The sequence below is a fragment of the Ornithorhynchus anatinus genome, chromosome 12, assembly GCF_004115215.2.
Source record: "Ornithorhynchus anatinus isolate Pmale09 chromosome 12, mOrnAna1.pri.v4, whole genome shotgun sequence".
In the NCBI taxonomy this organism is placed as follows: Eukaryota; Metazoa; Chordata; class Mammalia; order Monotremata; family Ornithorhynchidae; genus Ornithorhynchus; species Ornithorhynchus anatinus.
In genome coordinates this window covers 40045157-40067305 of record NC_041739.1, presented here as the reverse complement: position 1 = coordinate 40067305, position 22149 = coordinate 40045157, and the positions used below count along the sequence as shown (strand labels likewise).

Here is a 22149-nt window from a genome sequence, read left to right as displayed (position 1 = left end):
TGATTAATGGATCCACTGAAACCCGAGATGTAACACAGGAGTAGTTCTTGCCTCTTCCAGTGTTAAGACAAACGTCTTGGCTTTTTCCCAGTGCCTCTCTCTTTGCCCTCATTTGCAATGCAGGTATGCAGTTTTGAAAACTATTCCTACATCTCCACTAAAGCAAAATGTATTCTTAGTGGAGTTAGAAAATAGGGGGCAATAACAAATTGATTTCAGAGCTTTAGAGACACTTGCAGAGCCTGGGAAAGAGCTTTGTCCACCACTTTTGATGGCAAAAGGAGATACATTTCAGCAGTGCATTTGAGGAACAGTTAGCAGAGAATCTGGCAGGATCGACCGCGAGAGTAAATTGCTTGGACTGCAGAAGGAGCCAACGTGCTCCATGTTTGGCTGTTCTTCCCAGCGGCTTAATTTAACCATCCTGTTCCAGGCCCATAGCTGACATGCTAGCCCAAGTTCTGGGATGCTTTGATTCCTCCTCCCTGAATTCCTTCTGTCATATCAGTTGAGCAATTTTTTCCCCACTCGGTCTCCAATAAATGCTTCTGTGGAATGATGTCATTCCAGATGGCTCCATTTCAAGGAGTAAAGGCGTGAGCCCAATGACTACATAGATATTACAAGCTTGAAGTTCTTGTGGATGAAAGAAGACAGATAAATATAAATCATTATCTTTATTATTGTGATAGCATTTTAAGTTTCCTCTGCCCAATTCTTTCTTACCGAGAAAAGAATCAGCATGTGGCATCTCAAGGTTGGACAGTGAACTTTGGCTGACTGGTTTTGTCTTAAAGACGATTCTTTTTCTGGATTATGTATTTTAACCTCTGCTTTGGTACTTCAAGACTGTAACTACATTTCATTGGTGCCTTAGGTGTCTTTGTAGCTGGGGAGTAACTGAGATTGAAAACTAAACTACAGTAATTGCATTAATACAATAAACTACAATTAATTGTAGCAAAGATATTTTATTGCACTTTTTTCTCCCCTGCTTTTTAATGTTTAGGCAGGTTAAGAAGAGTTTTATTTATTTAAAATTTCTGTTCAGCATATCATATTAACTTGCATAATCCCCCCCACTTCTTCATTTCCTGTCTCTCCACCCCCACCCCATAATTTTTGAGAGGGAAATAAGAAGGGTTTTTTTGTGGTAAGCAGTGATGGCAACGCACATCAGAGTAGGAAGAAAATTAAGGTCCGCACCCCCAGATACAGGCTCAAGCCATGGAAGTTTCTCTTCTGAAAAGTGCACTGGGCTAAAAAAAGGAGAAGGGAGGAGGAGGAATCATAATTCAAAAACTTGGGACAAATATTAAAGAAAATATAACAATAATAATAATGGCATTAGTTAAGCATTTACTTTGTGCCAAGCACTGTACTAAGCGCTGGCGTGGATACGAGCAAATTGGGTTGGACCCAGTCCCTGTCCCTCACGGGGCTCAGTCTCAATCCTCATTTTACAGATGAGGTAGCTGAGGCACAGAGAAGTGAAATGACTTGCCCAAGGCCACACAGCAGACAAGTGGCAGAGCCGGATTTAGAACCCAAGACCTTCTGACTCCCAAGCCAGTCCTCTATACTCTATGTCATGCTGCTTCTCGTTATCTATGATAAATATAAATAAGTAAAAATATATAAAATATGATATTTTAAGATATCCTAAATGTAAGGTGACCTTTCAAGATTGAAGAAGTAAAAAGAAAGGTATTTTCAAATAATTTATATTGCCTATGATGTTTTTTTTCAGAACAAAACTCTTTTAGAAATCATGAGTGAATCCAGAAGTCCAAATAACACAGAAATGGAAACGATTGCTACACAATGCTCAAATACTAAATTCTCAGAATTAGTTAATAAGAAAGTAGGTCTAAAGAGATGTCATTATTGGCTATGAAGTATCCATGCCAACGTTTCATTTGACATGAAGGCGTGAAGGTGGTGCTGTTAGAGTAGGAAGAGGCAAGATGGAATCTGAAAGCTAATAGGTGAGAAAGATCTGATTTGGGGTCTTTTAAGCCCCTGCTCAGAAAACTTAACCCCTCTCTCTTAGGAGTTCTTCTCAGGAGTACTCAGGTCTTGTCAGACCTGGGATGTGCAAACTGGTAGATCCCCTGCAGAGACAGGAACTGTATTGTCAAGTAAGCTTATCTCTCAACTCGGGGGTGTCAGCCTTTGATTTGGGGCATGGGGTGAAGTTGGGGTGGGGCATTCAAGGGCAGAGGTTTGAGGAATGAGGGAGAAAAATAGGAAGCAGGGAAAAGAGGAGGGGGAGGGAGAAAAGGCAGAGGAATAAAAGGAAGAGAGATAGAAGGGAGAGGAAGTTAAGAAGGCGTCTGAGACTCTTATTGCTCACATATCCCCCCCCTCAGTTGCCTAGTTCAGTGCTCTGTGTACCGTAGATGCTCAGTGAGATGGCTTCCCAGTTGCATGGCCGCTGCGTCCCCCTCTTTCACCACCCCCAAAGCTGCTGGCCAGGCTGTGGAGCTGAGCCTGCTGAATTGGGTTCAACTGGGCTCAGTTTCGGCTGGCGGCTCCAGCCAGGCTGGTCCTCCGCAGCCCCGTGGATGCTGCTTATTGATGGCAGGCGGCAGCACCAGGAAGGGACGTGAAGAACAGATCCTGGTGATCTGTGGGGGCTTATTTTCACCAGGGCCAGGGGTGAAAGGAGCCCTTGAGGACAGATGGAACCATCAGGTCCTGGGGCTGGGCTGGGCCAGGAGCGGCTGCCATCTTGACTCTTGTCTGTCCCCTTCACTCCTCAGAAGCCGCTCTCTCAAAGGTCACCAGTGATCTCCTCCTTGCCAAATCCAACATCTTCTCCTTCATTCTATTCCTCCTCGACCTTTCAGCTGCCTTTGACACTGCCTTGGACCCCCTTCTTCTGGAGACTGTGAGCCCGTCACTGGGTAGGGTTTGTCTCTATCTGTTGCCGAATTGCACATTCCAAGTGCTTAGTACAGTGCTCTGCACATAGTAAGCGCTCAGTAAATACTATTGAATGAAACATTATCCAACCTCGGCTTCACCGACACTATCTTCTCCTGGTTCTCCTCCTATCTCCCTGGCTACTCGTTCTCGGTCTCTCTCACGTGTCTCACATTAATCCAGTTACTTATTCTATACCACCTCAATTACTGTATCAGCCTCCGTGCGGACCTCCCTGCTTCCTATCTCTCCCTACTCCAGTCCTTACTTAAGTCTGCTGCCCAGATCATTTTTCTACAAAAACATTCAGGACATGTTTCCCCACTCCTCAAGGAACTCCAGTGGTTGACCATCCAATAAAAACTCCTCAGGATTGGCTTTAAAGCACTCAATCACCTTGCTTCCTCCTCCCTCACCTCACTACTCTCCTACTAATAATGTTGGTATTTGTTAAGCGCTTACTATGTGCCGAGCACTGTTCCAAGCGCTGGGGTAGACACAAGGGAATCAGGTTGTCCCACGTGAGGCTCACAGTCTTAATCCCCATTTTACAGATGAGGTAACTGAGGCACCGAGGAGTTAAGTGACTTGCCCAAAGTCACACAGCTGACAAATGGCCGAGCCGGGATTCGAACCCATGACCTCTGACTCCAAAGCCCGTGCTCTTTCCACTGAGCCACGCTGCTTCTCAACCCAGCCCGTGTACTTCGCTCCTCTAACGCCAACCTTTTGGCAATTCTTCGTACTTCGATCACTTCTGTGTCGCTGCCGACCCCTGGCCCATTTGTTGCCTCGGGCCTGGAACGTATTCCCTCCTCAAATCCAATGGACAATTACTCTTCCTGCTTTCAAAAGCAATTGAAGGCATATCTCCAAGAGGCCGTCCCTGACTAAGCCCTCCTTTCCACTCCTCCTGCTCCCTTCTGCATCACCCTGTCTTGCTCCCTTTCTTCACCCCTCCCTTAGCCCCACAGCACTTATGTGCAGATCTGGAATTTATTATATTAATGTCTGTCTCCCCTCCCCTAAAGACTGTAAGCTCACTGTGGGCAGGGAATGTGTCTGTTTATTGTTATATTGTACTCTCCCAAGTGCTTAGTACAGTGCTGTGCACACAGTAAGAGCTCAATAAATACGATCAAATGAGTGAATGAATCCTCAATCGAGGAGAACAGACTTGGCGGTAACGGCCTATACCGTCAATTCTGAATTTGAGCATCCTGACTCTGAAGGTAGGAAAGGGGTAATTAAAGGATGCTTTAGTGAAGCAACTGTGATTTTTTTCAGGCAGCCATGTTAGACTTTTCAGATAAATTGTCTAAACCTATCCAACCTGGCAGGCGAAGATGGAGAAGAACAGCAACCCATTTCTAAAATGTATAAAGGTGTGAAAATCCTTCGTCATTAAAACTATTCTAGCATAGAGAAAATCTGAGAGTGCAAACCAGGTTGCAATTGAAATTTTCATTTACTTGTGGTTCAAAGTAACACTTTGTACTTTCTGCCCATAATCAAGTGCTCTATAAATTTGGTTGTCTGATTAAAAGGTTCTCCTCTTTGGATAGGTGAGTTCTTTTTTATTTTCAAATTCTGCAGGGATGAAGTATTATTAGACCTTTTTTCACCGGTAGGCAATCGTTTATTGTAGTGGTACCATGCTAAATAGGGCTGTTGGGGTTCAGGAAAAAAATAATAAACTGGCGTTCTTCTAAAAAGGAAAGGAAAGGATGAAGTATTCTGCTTTGCTATTGTCTAACTCAAAGGTTAGACAACTTGGGGGCCCAATCCCCCCAGGATTCTTCCAAGTGTGATATGACAGTGGCTGTGTGACCGGAGACAACGTAGGGAGCCTCTCCAGGAGCAGAGTAGCAGCCACCGGACCATGTGAACGGAGACATTACTGCTGCAGCCGCTGATTTGGAAACACAAGATTTGGGGAGCTGGAAGCATCAGAGAGCGGTATTTCTTATCGCCCGCTCTGACTGCTACTGCTCCATTGCTTAAGTGCTGGCTCTGGTCAGTGTTTGTGTGTGTGCAGATGAGTTGGGGCATGGGGTAGATGTTTTGCCTGGAGAGGTATGTCAAGAGGATCTCTCGAGACCAGAGGGGTAAGAGCAAGGCTGAAATTTCCTTGGTTCGTCCTTCTTTGCAAGTGCTCTGTGACTCACCCCTTTTTCATGTCATCGGCAAACTTTCCAATAGGAAGGATTTGCGGGGAGGTGATAAAAGTTTCGATGCAACGTTGTTCTTTTTTTTAACCTTTATGATCTTCTTCCTGATGTGAAGAGGAACACCTTTCTCCAATCCCTCTTCACCAGTTCAGTGACCAGCTTCCTTTCTACCCCCTGGATCGTCATGCCACCAGTTTCCCATCAAGGGGTGAGAAAGAACTTTATTCATCAGGTGGTCCTGCCTCTCCCACCTGCACGGCTTCTCCACGGCCCTCTAACCGCCTGCCTGGGTAATGAAGATGGCCTCAGCCCCTGAAAAAGCGGACTGGCAGAATCATCAGCATGCTAAGCTCATTCGATGCCGCCTTTCTGTGCTCCGAGAAAGCTCAAGACTCAGCTCTCCTTTCCGCTCATCGGCATCTTTGCTTTTCTCTTTACTTTTCCTTCAGGACTTGGCAATGTTTTCTAAGTCCTATCTGAAGAAAGGACGAGTTTGCCTTCTTTTTCAGGTTCTGAAGAAGGAGGCATACAACAGAAATGGACCGGGAATGAGAAAAAGATTATGGTTGGGAAGGGTTTGATGGTGACTCTGTAGCTCCTGGTTTTGTCAGATGCTTGGAAGGGAGCAATCAGTCAGTCAGTGGTATTGATTGAGCGCTTAGTATAAACCGAACACTGTATTAAGTGCTTGGGAGAGTACAGTATTAACAGAGTTGACAGACACGTTCCCTGCACATTTCCTTTTCCTTGAAGGCTCCTCCCATCAGTGGATTAAGGGATTTACAGATTTTGAACTGGGATGGCAGTATATCTTTAAATAGACATTGTCCTTATGTAATGGCCCTGTGACTTCTATCTCTGTAGCCACAGTTGTTGAGGATGAGGAAAACAGACAAAAACTTTCTGATTTGGGATGCAGAAGTAGAGTGTGCCTATCATACTTGGCTTCCTGATAGTGACTACTATCGGAGCTCATTTAGAGCAGGGTCAAAATTCTCTCCCTTCTTAAATATGTTCTTAAGCCAAGTAGGAAGCTAGAAAAAGAGTGTGCTCTATGCCTTTGTTGAATTCCCTATAGAGACTTATTAAAGATATGAGACACTGGCCAAGCCTGGTTAAAATTTGTAGAATCTACATTTTTTAATGGGGAATATGGTCAGAATCTAAGAAAAGAGAAATTTGCTCTTCATACCATGTGCTCCATTGTAACAAAGTGGCTGAAAGGTACTTGGGCAAATTCCTTCCATCAGGGTTCATTCCCGCAAATTGCGTCCTTAAACTCAATTCTTGATCATATTGGGAGCCTCCAGCATAACGATGTTGAATGTTTTCCCTTCTAGGATACTCAGGTTTTTGTGTTAGCAAAAACATCGCTATTATTATTATTATTATTATTATTATTATTATTTCAAAAGGAAGATAATAGCAATAATTCCCTCTAGGCTGTAAGCTTCTTGCAGGGAACACATCTACCAACTCTGTTATATTGGACTCTCCCGGGCACGTAGTACAGTGCTTGGCGCACAGTAAGTCCTCAGTAAATATGATCGATTTGTTAATAGTAGTGGTATTTGTTAAGCACTTACTAAGTTCCCAGCACTGTAGTAAGTGCTGAGAAAGAGACAAGATCATCAGGTCGGACACCATCTCTGTTCTACGTGGGGTTCACAGACTAAATAGGCGAGAGAACAGGTAGGTATTGAATACCCTTTTTATAGAAGAGGAAACTGAGGCACTGAGAAATGAAGTGACTCGCCCAAGGTCACAAGGAAGACATATGGCAGATCCAGGATTAGGACCCAGGTCCTCTGACTCCCAAACCGGGATCTTTCTACTAAGCTACACTCCAGATCCTTAAAGCTGTTTCCATGCACCTGCTGAATTCATATCAGCTAGTTTCTTTGTCCACCAGTAGTTGTTTTTTCCACAACGTTCTGCTCGTTCCTTTTCCTCCGCTTCGTTTTCTGAAATGTAGCCATCAGACTCTGCCGCCTGCGCTTAGTTCTGGGCTGGCTTCCTTCTTAAGCTCCTGAAACTACCTGACCTGCTTATACATGCATCGTTTTTGAGGGTTATTTGTGGTTGTGAGTGCTATTTTTGTATTGTTTTTGTGTAACTGCTCCATTTGGATTTGTGGTTTAGTGGTAAAATTCTCTACTTCAACATTATTAATGAGCTATTCACTCAGCACCGTGGTGGAAGTCTTTAAGCACTTCTTACTGATGGTACTTATAATTTAATTTCAATTACACGTGATCCAAGAAGCAGAGAGAAAGAGGGTAATATTTTTAAAAACTGTGAATTAGAATCCTTTTCAAGTTTTCACAGAAAAAAATGTCAATGTAATAATATTCTTTTCCCTTCCTAACAGACCCTCATCCAGTCCATCTCTGTAGGTCCTTTGACTCAAAGCAGCATGAGAAGACCAGCCTAGTGGATAGATCATGGGCCTGGGAATCAGAAGGACCTGGGCTCTAATCCTGGCTCTGCCACTTGTTTGCTGTGTGACCTGGGGCAAGTCACTTAACTTCTCAGTGCCTCAGTTACCTTATCTGTAAAATGGAGATTAAGATTGTAAACCTTATATGGGGCAGGCACTCTGTCCAATCTGATTGTCTTGTATCTACCCCAGTGTTTAGTACAGTGCCTGGCATCAGAGTAAACACTTAATAAATACCATACAAAAGTTCAGAAAAGTTACAGTGCTTGTAATTCTCAAGATTTTGCCTTGACATGAATAGAATTAAACCTCACAGTTCTTTAGTCTAGCAGACACTGAGAGTGAATCAGCACTGTGGTTAATGCTGATCATATTAATCTGAAGCTGAATTTATAAACAGATCTATTTTAAACAACCCAAAGACTTTAAATAACCTCCATTTTCTCCTTGTGCTGATTCAGTCTTTTGATTGATTGATTATTAGACAGGGAACGTGTCTAATGATGATAATAATAATAATGATGATGGTATTTAAGTGCTTACTATGTGCCAAGCACCATTCTAAGCACTAGGGTGGAAACAAGGTAATCAGGTTGTCCCACATGGGGCTCACAGTCTTAATCTCCATTTTACAGAAGAGGTAACTGAGGAACAGAGAAGTGACTTGCCCAGAGTCACATGGCTGATAAGTGGCGGAGCTGGGATTATAACCCACGACCTCTGACTCCCAAGCCCGTGCTCTTTCCACTAAACCACGCTGCTTCCACCAACTCAGTACTGTATCGTGCTCTTCTAAGGGCCTAGTATGGTGCTCCATGCACAATATGTGCTCAGTAAATACCGTTGATTGCTTAAATCATCTTAAAATGATTGGCAGTAGACAGGCTGTTGCTTTTGCCATCCCATGTCTCCCCTTGATTCGCAGAAGTAGCAGGAAGACCATTCCTCTTTGCAAAGGTTTTAATTTGAAAAGAAAAAAAAAAAACCCTCATGAAAAGAAGGAAAAACTGGAAGAAACACTGACCCAGGTGAGGGTTGTACTGGGGGCGAAAAGTCTCATTCATTGATGCATTCATTCAGTCGTATTTTGAGTGCCTACTGTGTGCAGAGCACTGCACTAAATGCTTGGGAGAATACAGTATAACAATAAACAGACATATTCCCTGTCCACAACAAGCTTGCAGTCTAGAGGGCGAGACAGACGTTAATATAAATAAATAAATGCATAAATAAATTATAGATAAGTACATAAGTGCTCTGCCCACTTCCAGTGCGTAGAACAGTGTCTGGGACATAATAAGTGCTTAACAAATACCATAATTATTTTGTACTCCCTTTAGTTAGAGGCTTAGGAAAGGTAATTTTTTTAAAGTATGAAGGCACCTGTTGGATAACCCCTGCATTTGCACCTAATCTTCTGTTTGAAAGTCACATAGTGAAAGAAATTGAATACATTTGGAATACTAATGGAAGGTCATTGCACCATGTTTGTAGAATGAAGAACCTCAAATGCATCACAAGCAAGACAAAGTAGAAGAGGCACAGGTTCACTGGTTGTGTTTCAATTAGTTGGGAACTTGACCTGCATTTTCATTACTCGTTAAATTAGTTGGGAACTTGACCTTCATTTTCATTACTCCTCAAGTGAACCCTGTTGGAGTTTTTTTAAAAAAAAATCAAAAGGAACAACTCTACTCTTCCTTTTAGAACAGATTTTTAGGCCCATCCAATTGATCTGTGGGTATAGTAGTTTCGTGGGATTATCTCCTTCAGGTTTTTAGCCCCTCGGAAATAAAATCTCAGCACTATGGCATGCTGTCTGGAGTGCAAAGAATTCATGACAAAATTGCAGGCTATTTCAGGATTCAATCTCTGTCATTTAGAACATATAGAGGTGAATTGGTGTTTAACTCGACATTACCTACTTTTTAACAGTCTCTTCTCCTATATTTTTTAATGGAATCTGTTAGGTCTTTCTATGAGGCAGGCACTGTACTAAGCACTGGGGTAATATAGTGCTTAGAATAGTGCTTGGCACATAGTAAGCACTTAACAAAATACTATGATAATAATTATTATTATTATACAAGCTAATCAGTTTGGACACAGTCCATGTCCCACGTGGGGCTCACAGTTTGAATCCCCTTTTTACAGATGAGGTAACTCAGGCATCGAGAAGTTAAATGACCTACCCAAGGTCACAGAGCAGATAAGGGGCAGAGCTGGGATTAGAATCCAGATCCTGTGACTCCCAAGCCTATGCTCTTTCCACCAGACCGTGCTGCTTGTCTTCTCCTACCCCTTACCCCCACTCTCTCTCATGGAACTATGGTTTAGAATTATATTTTGTGTACAATAACTAATGTAGGTCTTCTTTAAAAAAGATCCTTTTCTTATACTCATCTCTTAAACTCAAATGCCCTGTATAATGTTTTATCTTATATACTCTTTAACATACTTTTCCTAGTTGAAAACAGTTGGGAAACCCCCAGGTTATATTATTTCTGATCAGAAAGGGTTCCAATTTATCATAAAGAATAATAGAAACATTCAGTCCAAGTCAGGAAAGGGGGAAAATTTAGATGGTTAGCTTCTTGGGGACAGAGATTGTGTTTACCAATTCTGTTGTAATCTTCCAAGTGCTTAGTAAAGTTCTCTGCACACAGTAAACAATAAATACTGCTGATTGATTGAAATTTTAAATCAACTGAAGTTTTGAAGTTTTAAATAGATTTATTTTTAGATGAATAGAAGGGAATTACTAGGTTGTGTATTTTGGCAGAGATATTATTATCATATTGTCTTATGCTCTCGAGTCGTCTCCTACCCATATTCATTCAATAGTATTTATTGAGCGCTTACTATGTGCAGAGCACTGTACTAAGCGCTTGGGATGAACAAGTCGGCAACAGATAGAGACAGTCCCTGCCGTTTGACGGGCTTACAGTCTAATCGGGGGAGACGGACAGACAAGAACAATGGCACTAAACAGCGTCAAGGGGAAGAACATCTCGTAAAAACAATGGCAACTAGTGATGCCATGGACACATCTCTCCCAGAATGCCCCACCTCCATCCGCAATTGTTCTGGTAGTGTATCCATAGAGTTTTCTTGGTCAAAATACAGAAGTGGTTTACCGCTGCCTCCTTCCATGCGGTGAACTTGAGTGTCCACCCTTGACTCTCTCCCATGCCAATGCTGCCCAGTACAGGCGGGTTTTCACTTGTAGCATATGGCCTTCCACGCGCTAGCCACTGCCTAAGCTAGGAATGGAATGGACAGGTCTAGCCTGACTCTCCCCCCACAGTCGAGACTGGTAGAGTACTCGAAACTCTCCAGGTGCGACCTTGAGAGGGGATTAATGTCATGTAGGCTCTCAAAACTAAGAAAATTATCTCCTAAAATTCATCTTGTATCAACCTCTCCACCCCCTTCCCTTTTCTCACCACCAGATATAACTGAAGGTTTTACTTCTAGATTGATTTTGGCTTGAGTCCCTTTGGCTTTGTGCAGGAGTCAGGAAGAAGAGAGAAGCTCAAAACTGAGTATGGTATAGGAGGCTGTGAAATTGCTAGGTTTAAAATGTTTTTCCTTTCACCCAGGTCCTACCGTAAGAAGGTTTATAAGTGAATAAGGCTTAACTTTCGCAACTGTGGGGGTGAATGAGGTGAGGAAGGAAAAACAGATTTAGGGAAAAAAAAAGATTGTATTTGTTAAGTGCTTACTCTGTGTCAGGCACTGTTTTAAGCACTGGGGTAGATACAAGATCATCAAGTGGGACACAGTCCTTGTCCCACATGGGGCTCACAGTCTTGATCCCCATTTTACAGATGAGGGAACTGAGGCCCAGAGAAGTTGTGACTTTACCCAAGGTTACATAGCAGACGAGTGGCGGAGCTGGGATTACAACCCAGGTCCTTTTGACTCCCAGGCCCATGCTCTATCCACTAAACCATGGGACCCAAATAATTCTGAGAAGGAACATTCAGAAATCTAGGCAATTAAGTGTTCAGAACAGAGTTAACATTTCACTAAGTAAAATATAGAAACTTATAATTAATTACAAACTCAATCCACAGTTTTCAAGGTCATAGCCAAACTAAATTTGCCTCACAGTTAAAGACTGATTGCACTGTATTTTGATTCTCATCTTTTGGTTACTGATTGTATCCAGGAAAACTGAAAATGCTCACGTTGTAAGTAACATGACAAATAACCATATGCCCACATTTTCTTAGTAAAGCCAACATTCCTGGCATTGATATCTTCATGATTATTTCCATTCTGAGTTTTATGTCCATCAGAGGCAAGATTTGGATATGGAACATTTTCCTAATGTACAGTTCATGAATTCATTATATGTTCATATTTAAACCAATAAACCTGAAATGCAGAATGCTCGGTTAATCTTTAACATTTAAATTAGCGGAGCCTTGCTCCCATTTCAAGTTATTGGTGAAAATATAACTTGTTGAGGGTTTTTTAATAAATACCTGATGCTCTTCTTTAGAGATTAATACAGTGGTAGGCTTCAAAACATCATAAATCCCTTCTTTAAATGCAGGTCAGGCTTATTGTAGAATAAAATAGCAAAAGCAGTAATTATATTATTTTCTTCCAGAAAATTTTCTCTGAAGATATAATCAGTCTGATATTTATTAAATGCTTACGGGGTGCAGTAACTGTACACTTGAGTACAATAGAGTTAAGTAGATATGATCCCTGCCCCCAAGGAGTTTACAATCTAGCAGCGGAGACAGACATTAAAATAAATTAATTCAAATAAATTACAGGATGGGGGAAGCAGCAGGATATCGGCAGGATAACTGCTGCAGGGGTGGGGGCGGGTGACTATCAAAGGGTTTAGGAGGGTATGGATTTAAGTGTGTGGATGACTCAGTAGGGAGTTGAGAAGTCAGGAAAGGCTTACTGGAGGAGATGTAATTTTGGAAGGGCTTTGAAGAAGAGCAATTTAAAAGTAATGATCCTTTCTATTCATATTGTTTTATAATCTTTGAGCAAATAGGGGCAGATTCATTCAGTCGTATTTAGTGAGCGCTTACTGTGTGCAGAGCACTGTACTAAGCACTTGGAAAGTGCAACTCAGCAGATGTTAGTTGGAGGAACTAACCCAAAGAGGAAAATGGCTTCCCCGAAATCATTAATTTGAGCAGGATTAGATTAGAATCCAGCAGGCTTTTTGACTCCAAGCCAGGGCTCTAACCTCTAAATAGGAGGAATAGACTATATTATACATGATAAGATATTATTTCTCTACTTATCGCCTCTGTCTGACCTCGTCCTGGGAAAGTGTACATTAGAATTGCTGAACCACCCTCAGAGAGCCGCCGACTGCCTCCCAGCAGGCAGAAATCAAGAGTGGACGGAAGATGGACAGAGACTCTGACCAAATCCCCCTTTTGATCCCAGCCCAGGTCGGAGCTCAGCGGCTTAAAGGAAGTTGCTCACTCTTGTCCTTTTGTCTCCAACTTCTTCCCCCGATCCCATCCCTCACTCTTTTCAGATCTGAACGAATGTGGACTAAAACCCCGCCCGTGCAAGTACCGATGCATGAATACTTACGGCAGCTACAAGTGCTACTGTTTAAACGGATACATGCTTATGCCTGATGGATCGTGTTCAAGTATGTCAAGAATCCTTAACTTTTCCATAAGTGCTCTTGGGTGATTTCTAGTGGTGCAATAGCCAACGTTTAGGCAGACTGCCGAGTGAAAGTGCCCCCTGCTATTCCTTGCTAGGGTGAGGAAGGGTAAGTACCCATCGTTCAGAACAAATTTGTATGGGAATGTGCTTGAGGGTGAGTGGATTTTTTTATGGTATTTGTTAAGCGCTTACTTTGCCTCAAACACCGTTCTAATCACTGGGTAGGTATAAGTTAATTAGTCAGGCACGGGTCCCTGCCCCTCATGGGGCTCAGAGTCCAAGTAGGAAGGAGAACAGGTACCTCCTTTTTACATTTGAGGAAACCGAGGGACAGAGAAGTCAACTGCCTTGCCCGAGGTCACACAGCAGACCAGTGGCAGAACCGGGACTAGAACCCAGGTCCTTCTGACTCCCAGGCCTGTGCTTTTTCCACTTGGCCACACTGCTTCTTTAAGTGTGTCCCATGCTCTCATTGATCTTTAATCAAAATTCGGAATGCTATTGTTACAGAGTGTGTGACATTCTTATTATGGGGCCCAATTTAAAATGGATTTTTTTTTCAGGAGGTATTTAGGTGCTTGCTATGTGCCAGGCACCATACTAAGCTGTGATGTAGGTACAAAATAATCAGGTTGGACACGGTCCCTGTCCTACATGGGCTTCACAGTCTTATCCCCATTTGACAGATGAGGTAACTGAGGCACAGAGACACTGCAGATAAACGGTGGGGCCTGGATTAGAATCCAGGTCCTCTGACTCTCAGGCCTATGCTCTTTCCACTAGGTCTAGCTGCTTTTCGTGTCCTTATGCTCATAAAATTCTGTGGACATGTCAATCGACCAATTAATATCTGTACTGAGCACTTACTGTGTGCAGAGCACTGAACTATGCATTTGGGAAAGTACGAAACAACAGAGTTGGTAGGCACATTCCCTGTCCACAAGGAGCTTTCAGTCTAGATGGCGGCGGCGGGAACAGACATGAAAAGAAATTACGAATATGTATATAAGTGCTATAGGGCTGAGGGTGGAGTAAATATCAAGTGCTGAAAGGAAGAGAGAAATGGGGGCTTAGTTGGTGAAGGCCTCTTGGAGGAGATCTGATTTTAATAAGGCTTTGATGGTGAGGACAATGGTGGTCTGTCAGATCTGAAGGGGGTGGGTGTTCCAGGCCAGAAGAAGGTCGTGGGAAAGGGGTTGGTGGTGAGCTAGACGAGATCAAAGAATGGTGAGTAGGCTGGTACAGTGAGGAGCAAAGCATGCAGGTTGGGTTGTAGTAGGAAATCAGCAAGATAAGGTGGGAGGGGGCAAGGTGATGGAACGCTTTTAAGCCCATGCAGGGGTAGATAGGCAACCACCGGAGGGTCTCGAGGAGTTGGGAGTCGTGGACTGAGCATTTTTTTTGGAAAATTAAGCAGGGCAGCTGGGTGACATAATGACTGAAGTGGAGAGAGATAAAGGCAGGGAGGTCAGCCAGGAGGTTGATGCAGTCGTCAAGGCAAGAAATGATAAGTGAATCAGCATAGTAGCAGTTTGGGTGGAGCGGAAACGGTGGATTTTAGCTATGTTTTAGAAGGTAGAGCTGACCGGATTTGGAAACAGATTGAATATATGGGTTGAATGAGAGGAGAGTTGAAGATCATGCTAAGGTTATGAGCTTGTGAGACAAGAAGGACTGTGGTGTTGTCTACAGTGTTGGGGGAACAGAAGAAGGACAGGGTTTGGGTGGGAAGATGAGGAGGTAGGTTTTGGACCTATTAAATCTGAGGTGTTGGTGGGACATCCTAATAAAGATGTCCCGAATGCAGATGGAAATATAAGAATGCGGAGAAGGAGAAAGATTGGGGTGGAGATGTAGATTTGGGAATCACTTGCGTAGAGATGGTAATCAAGGCCATGGGAATTAAATGATTTTGTCAAGGGTGTGGGTGTAGCTAGAGAATAAAGGGGACATGGAACTGAGCATTTTGGGACACCCACAGTTAAAGGATGGGAGGCAGAGTGAGTTGTTTCATTTCAATTTAAAATACGTAGCTTGAAACCCAGTTTTAAGCTAGATTAAGAAATAGCCAACTCTGTTATATGTTGTACTTTCCCAAGTGCTTAGTACAGTGCTCTGCACATGTTAAGCCCTTAATAAATACCATTGATTTCCCAAGCCTTTTGGAAATCGCGTCTTCCCAGGTAATCAATCAATGGTATTTAAGCTCTTATTGTGTGCAGACGACTGTACTAAGTACTTGAGAGAGTACGATACAGTTGCATTAGTTCCCTGCCCTCAGAAAGCATACATTCTAGAGGGGGAGGCAGACATTTATATTCGTGTCATATATAAATATGTCATAAGTCCTGTGGTGCTGATGTGGGATGAATAACAAATGCCCAAAGGTCTCAGATCCAAGTGCATAGATGATGCAGAAGGGAGAGGGAGCCGGAGACAAGGAGCTTAATCAGAGAAGGCCTCCCCTGATTAAATTAATCCTAGTGATGGTAGTTTTCAGGTGCTGACTCTGCACTAAGCTCAGAGAATTCGGACGCTTTCCCTGTTCCATATTGAGGCCCAGAGTCTCAGAGGGTAGGCAAATAGGCATCTCGGATCTCACCCGTTTAAATAATGATAGTACCTATGGTATTTAATCTGTGACAAGCACTTTCCTGGATTTGCTACCAGGTTAGCTTCAAGATAATCAGGAAGGACCCTGCTGCATCCCACATGGTTACCTCTGCCCTTCCAAAGTGTTTCTTCAGCATTTCTGTCCCACTTAGCCCCCATGGCTTCACGTCCTTCGCCAGCCATTTTGTACATTTCATTCATTCACTCAATCGTATCTATCGAGCGCATACTTTGTGCAGAGCACTGTACTAAGCGCTTGGAAAGTACAGTTCGGCAACAGATAGAGACAATCCCTACCCAGTAATGGGCTCACATCTTCCTATCTCTAATTTATTTTAGTACCTGTTTCCCTACCTGGATTTCAAGCTCTTTGAGGGCAGCAATCATGTCTATTAATTCTATTATACTCTCACCCTTAGTGCAGTGCTATGCACAGAGTAGGTGCTCAGGAAATACTATTGATTGATTGACATTTGGCTCTCTGATCATGTCTTCACTGGCAGAGAAAATCAGAGACTCGAGGCGGTGACATAGATAATGCAGGCAGAGTGGGTTTTTGTGCTCCAGTTATCCATTTCTCTTTGCCAGTGAAGACAGCAAAATCATCATGAAGCTGGATTTTTACTTTCACTGCTGATACAAGAGCCCTTTCAGCTAGACCCTGGCGTCAGCCGCTCCCCATTTCTCTTTAGGTGCCCTGTCTTGTTCCATGGCAAACTGTCAGTACGGCTGTGACGTTGTGAAAGGCGAGGTGCGATGTCATTGTCCTTCTCCAGGGTTGCAGCTGGGCCCTGACGGGCGGACCTGCGTGGGTAAGTTCTCAAGTCACACATGCAGCCTATGGTCATGGAAACGGGAAGAGAGCAAAAGGTGCTGGGATGGTGACCAGCCAGTAGTCGTTCACTAAATCATTTGGCTCTTCTTTTTGAGATCTAGAAAACAGAGCAAGGGACAATATGGACAGGTTCTCTTCCACTGTTCCATGGGAGCCATTAAGTAAGACTCTGAACTGCTGTGGTCACAGGGAAAAGAGGTTATAGCATGGATTTTGCTATAACCTGAAATTGTGTACCTGGACTTCATATTTGTAAGAATACGCTTGTATCCTGAGGAAGAAATTGCTAAATTTCATTTTCATTTTCTAGCAAAACTGGACCACACTTAGCAGTTGTCCCTTTGGGGGATGTGGAGAGGGATAACCAGATATTTTTAGGTCATTATTCTACTTGAAATATGGAGTTGGAAAATCAGAAGTTGAGGAAAAGGAATTGCTTGCAAATTACTTTGCCCCCTCAAGGTTTTTGTTGGTTTGCTTTTAGGAGTATTTGTTAAGAGCTTACTATGTGCCAGACACTGCATTAAGCACTGGGGTAGATACCAGATAATTAAGTTGGATACAGTCCACATCCAACATGGAGCTCACAATCTTAATCCCCATTTTACAGATGAGGGAACTGAGGCACAGAGATGTGAAATGACTTGCCCAAGGTCACACAGCAGACAAGTGGCAGACATGGGAGTAGAACCCAGGTCATCTGACTCCCTGGTCCGTGCTCTTTCAACTAGACCACACTGCTTCTCATGTAGTGCCAAGATGAAAGGTGATAGGTGAACCATTTGGAGTCCAAGATCGACGTAGTTGAAATGTTATGGAGAAACTAAGCAAAAAGAAGAAACTTCCAAATTAATGACGACCTTACATGATAGTGTTATCCTTTTAAGTCATCACCTCTGGTGCAAAATCCGTATCTTGTCCTTCACTTGATGGAAGCACACGATTGTAAACCAATCATGTAAAACCAACTGAAGTGCAGGAATAAATCTCTGAAAAGTCAATTAGCTATAGGAAGTTTAAACATATATTCAGTGAAATGAAGATGATTCATGTGGATATAAACATTTGGGAAATGATCAGTAATTAAGAGCTGGGAAATGGGTAAGCTGGTCAACTTCAGCTTTTCCTGAGCAGCCAGAATGTAAATTTTTGAGATTTCGCAACGGCGAGAGATGAAAACCATTCCCATATGATTTCTGTAATGTTTTTTATTCAATTTGGTAGCACTGTGTATGATTAGGAATATCGTTTAAAAGTAACTCACAGTTGGGAATTCAAGCTGCTGGTTCTTGGTTTGACACCTGATGTGTCCTCCTTCATTTTTCCAAACTCAGCCTCCCCTCTTGGGATCATTCTCGGGCTTGGGAGATTTCCCTTCAGCTCCACACTGGTGTCAGCACATCACTGTGAAGGGGTAGAGAAATCCCTGTTAAATGACACTAGGAAGTTCCTTGCAGGGGCTTGGCATGTTCTTTCATGGTGTTCCCCGCCCCTAGCAAGTCAGGAAGCCACATGTTCGAGCCGGAAACCCAATCCAACTTCCTCCCTCTGGGCTAGGAGCTCATCGTCACCACTGGGCTCAGGATTTTTATCAAGATATCTTCCTCCTCCGGCAGTTCAGTTTTCTTGGTTTGGATTTTGTTTTTAATCATGCCCATTTAAGGCTGCCCCTCATTTATAAAATTAAATTGATTTTGATTTCTAGATGTGGATGAATGTGCTACCGGAAGAGCGTCATGTCCTAGATTTAGACAATGTGTCAACACTTTTGGAAGCTACATCTGCAAGTGCCACAAAGGCTTCGACCTCATGTATATTGGAGGCAAATACCAGTGCCATGGTAATTAAATGCCAGTATTTCAGTATATCGTGCATCCCTCTCCCACCAGAGACCCTGATCCATTTTCTGCAGAGTGATAGTGTTCTCGAACTAACGGTTGAAAAAATGGAAGCTCTGTGGTTTTTTCCCCACCACAGATGCATTCTTGTCAGTAGTTTCTTTTTTCCAGTTTTCCTGTAAACTTAATTTCTTCATTTTAACATTCAGAATTACAGAATACATTTTTTTCTTATATTCTTCTGTGTAAATAATAACCATGCTGTTTTGTACTACAGACATAGACGAATGCTCCATCGGCCAGCATCAGTGCGGTGGTTTTGCCCGATGCTACAATACACACGGATCCTACAGGTGTAAATGTAAAGAGGGATACCAGTGGGATGGCATGAATTGCCTATGTGAGTAATGCTTCTCTTCTGGTCCTGAATTCCAGAGGGAAATCCACTGGAATTCAGAGACTGCTTAATAGATAAGATGAGACCTAAATCATTTGTTCAAGAGACATATCAATCAATTATTGATATTTATTGAGTGATTATAGTGTGCAGAACAATGTACGAAATGCTGGGGAGAGTACAATACAATAGATTTAGTAGAAATGTTCCCTGCCCACAAAGTGGGTTCTAATCCCGGCTCTGCCACTTATCTGCTGTGAAACTGCAGGCAAGCCACTTAACTTCTCTGTGCCTCATTTACCTCATCTGTAAAATGGGGATTAAGACTGTGAGCCCCACATGGGACAACCTGATTAGCTTGTATCTACCCCAGCGCTTAGAAGAGTGCTTGACACGTAGTAAGCACATAACAAATATCATAATTATCATTATTATTATTATTATTGTTATAGAGCTTACAGTCTGAATAATATTTATTTTCCAGCTTCACATGTTTCTAAATGTACTTGAAATATTTTTCAAAGGTAGTTGAGGCTCAGAATCTCATTCATTTTTTAAAAGTATTGGAAATAGTTTGCTTGATGATGTTGAGAATTTTGAATTACTTGTGATAAAACGGGGACCCCATCTTGACAGCTAAAATGACCTCAGCTATATAAATGCAGAAATGAATTGAATTCATAAATGACCAGATAGATAAGATTTGATCCTGTTTTTAAAATACCTGTTAAGAAGGGGATTCTGCAGCTTCTTTGGAAACCACGTTCCTGACTGGTTAAAAGTATTATGCAACTTGTGAGCACTTACTTAAACTCTCAGAGTTGCGTCTGAATTTATGGTATTTTTTTTTACTCTGGTTGTCTGTTTTAGTCCTAATCCTCACTCTCTGTGAATCACTCCCCTAAATTTTTCCTCTACCTCGTAGATCAATTTAGTCATGTTTTGGAATAACTAAGTATTATTTTTGATATCTAATTAGGCTGCTGGAAAAAGCATCTTGCTTTTATTTGGAAACAGTGTCTGTGTTAATTTTTTTGTGGTTCTATGCGAAGTAAAAAGCAAGAGTGTTTCAGAAATAGGAGAATTTTCCAATGCAAAAACGCATGAAAAATTTGTTTTCGAAAATTAGTTATCGTGCCATAGGTTTCCCTAATCCTTAGAGGCATTAAATGATTTGTCATTTTCTTCTTTGGTATCATGTCAGATGCTTCTGACATTTGAACCCTTTACCAAACGTACTGAAGTTCAGTTTCAACTCTGCTAGCCAAGACGGGGTAGGACGGCGGACGGAGGCAGGCTGGGATCTTCCGCTCACAGTGGAAATGGCTACATCTCACACTCTGTCGGTCTCCTACGCGTCTCCTCTCGGAAAGACCTGTCCCTTCATCCCGCCATCGCAGCCGCTCTTGCAGGCTGCCGCCTCCACAGCTGACCTTACTACAACAGATGTGGCAGATTTTCCCACCCATCGGATTCTCCCTGAGGGAAGCTATCAGAGGAGGGCAGCATGTAAAGCAATGTTTTAGCTGGTAGTATCTGGCCAGCAATGTAAAGCAATATTTTAGCTGGTAGTATCTGGCCAGCAAAGGTCACCAGGAAGCTGTCGTTTGTAGTGGCGAGTCGTAGAGTAACACCCTGGTAAACTTTCATGTACCCTTCAAACATTAAGCATCAGACATGGGTGCTACCAAAATCTATGAGAATGATTTTGGGATGGGAGGGTGTTTTGAAAGGTCATCTAGTCCATCCCCCTGTTTTATGACAGCATCATGCAAAAACCATCCCTGACAGATGAGCCGACTGCTAAAAATGACCCTTGGAGAAAGAGATCTCAGAACCTTCTTGGAGATCTTGTCTTTGGCTTTTGCATTTTCTTTCCTCATTTAAAAGTTTTACGGATATTATGTTCGTAATTGAAATTCATATTCGCGATCCATAACAGTTTCCACATGCCTATGATTGTCTTCACTGTATGTACCGTGATGCAATTTTGAAAAAGAGTCTGCGTTGCAATATGATTTTGCTCTTTAAAGGACAGGTTAAGTGAAGTTTTCTTAATTCCTGAAAAGCAAGTAAAGGAAGAACAAAACGATAGTTTTAAATAAATAAAAATAATAATGATGGTATTTGTTAAGCGCTTATCTCTGTGCCAGGCACTGTACTAAGCGCTGGGGTGGATACAAGCAGATCGGGTTGGACACAGTCCCTGTCCCACGTGGGGCTCACAGTTTCAATCCCCATTTTACAGATGAGATGTGAGGCCCAGAGAAGTGAAGTGACTTGCCCAAGGTCACACAGCCGACAAGTGGTGAAGCCAGGATTAGAACCCATGACATTTCGACTCCCAGGCCCGTGCTCTATCCATTAGACCACACTGCTTCCCTGCAACATGCTATTTTGCATTCTGGGGAAAAGTGTTTGCAGGCTAACTTCATTTAACTTTTCTTACTCTGATATTCCAGATATTCCAAAAGTCATGATTGATCCTTCGCGTCCAGATCACACCTCAAAGGGAAACAGTACTTTTCCAAAGGGAAATGGAGGACACATTAATGGGATTCCTGATGTTGGAGGGACTCGATGGCCCCCGAAGACACCACATATCCCACCGCCCATCCCTACTGTCATCACTGCCAGGCCTACGCTAAGGCCAACGCCAAAACCAACCACGAGGCCTACACCACCCCCTGCCACAACACCTAGACCTACTAGAGCTTGGACAACTCCGCCACCTCCGCCAACCTCGACAACAGAAGCTCCCAAAATGACCACGACAGACTCTTCCGTTGTACTGGAAATACCAGTTGAAACTACGTCTCCCGGAGAGATCACCGTTGACAACAGGATTCAGATAGAGCCTCAGAAACCCAGAGGGGATGTTTTTAGTAAGTAATCTCAAAGTACTTCTTTAATTTTTGTCTGGGATGAGAAGTGTGATGCTAAAATGGACTGCCTAGTGGTGTGAATCTGGTTCTTGATTTAATTTTTAATTGGGGCCTATGGGGTTTGAGAAAAACAACAGGAAAAATGGTTCTTCTCAGAAGGTTCAAACTGAATTCTTTGTGAGCCTCAGCAAGACCTTTACCCAAGGTGTTTTATCCTTAGGCTTTTGTAGAAATAGATGTGGGGTGGGTGGCGGGGGCGTGGGGCGGTGGGATATCCAGTTGTTAAATATTTAAAGCACTTAAAAGTCTGTTCTGTAAAGTGAAGCCAGTTATAAAATTTGAAAACCAAATTCTCACGCATCCTTTCCACTCACACTT

The 22149-nt window shown here is 42.7% G+C and overlaps 1 protein-coding gene across 4 annotated transcripts in view; it reads left to right on the top strand.

The window, feature by feature from the left end:
- Positions 1–22149, top strand: part of NPNT (nephronectin) — a 90740-nt gene that overhangs the window by 52781 nt on the left and 15810 nt on the right. For 2 of the 4 annotated variants that reach the window (XM_029076979.2, XM_029076980.2), the window contains 6 exons: positions 5215–5307; positions 13064–13183; positions 16509–16628; positions 18357–18491; positions 18767–18889; positions 21349–21771. In XM_029076979.2, coding sequence (XP_028932812.1) covers positions 5215–5307; positions 13064–13183; positions 16509–16628; positions 18357–18491; positions 18767–18889; positions 21349–21771 — 1014 coding nt within the window. The remainder of the gene's footprint in view (positions 1–5214; positions 5308–13063; positions 13184–16508; positions 16629–18356; positions 18492–18766; positions 18890–21348; positions 21772–22149) is intronic. The other 2 variants (XM_029076981.2, XM_029076982.2) reach the window with 1 other exon arrangement.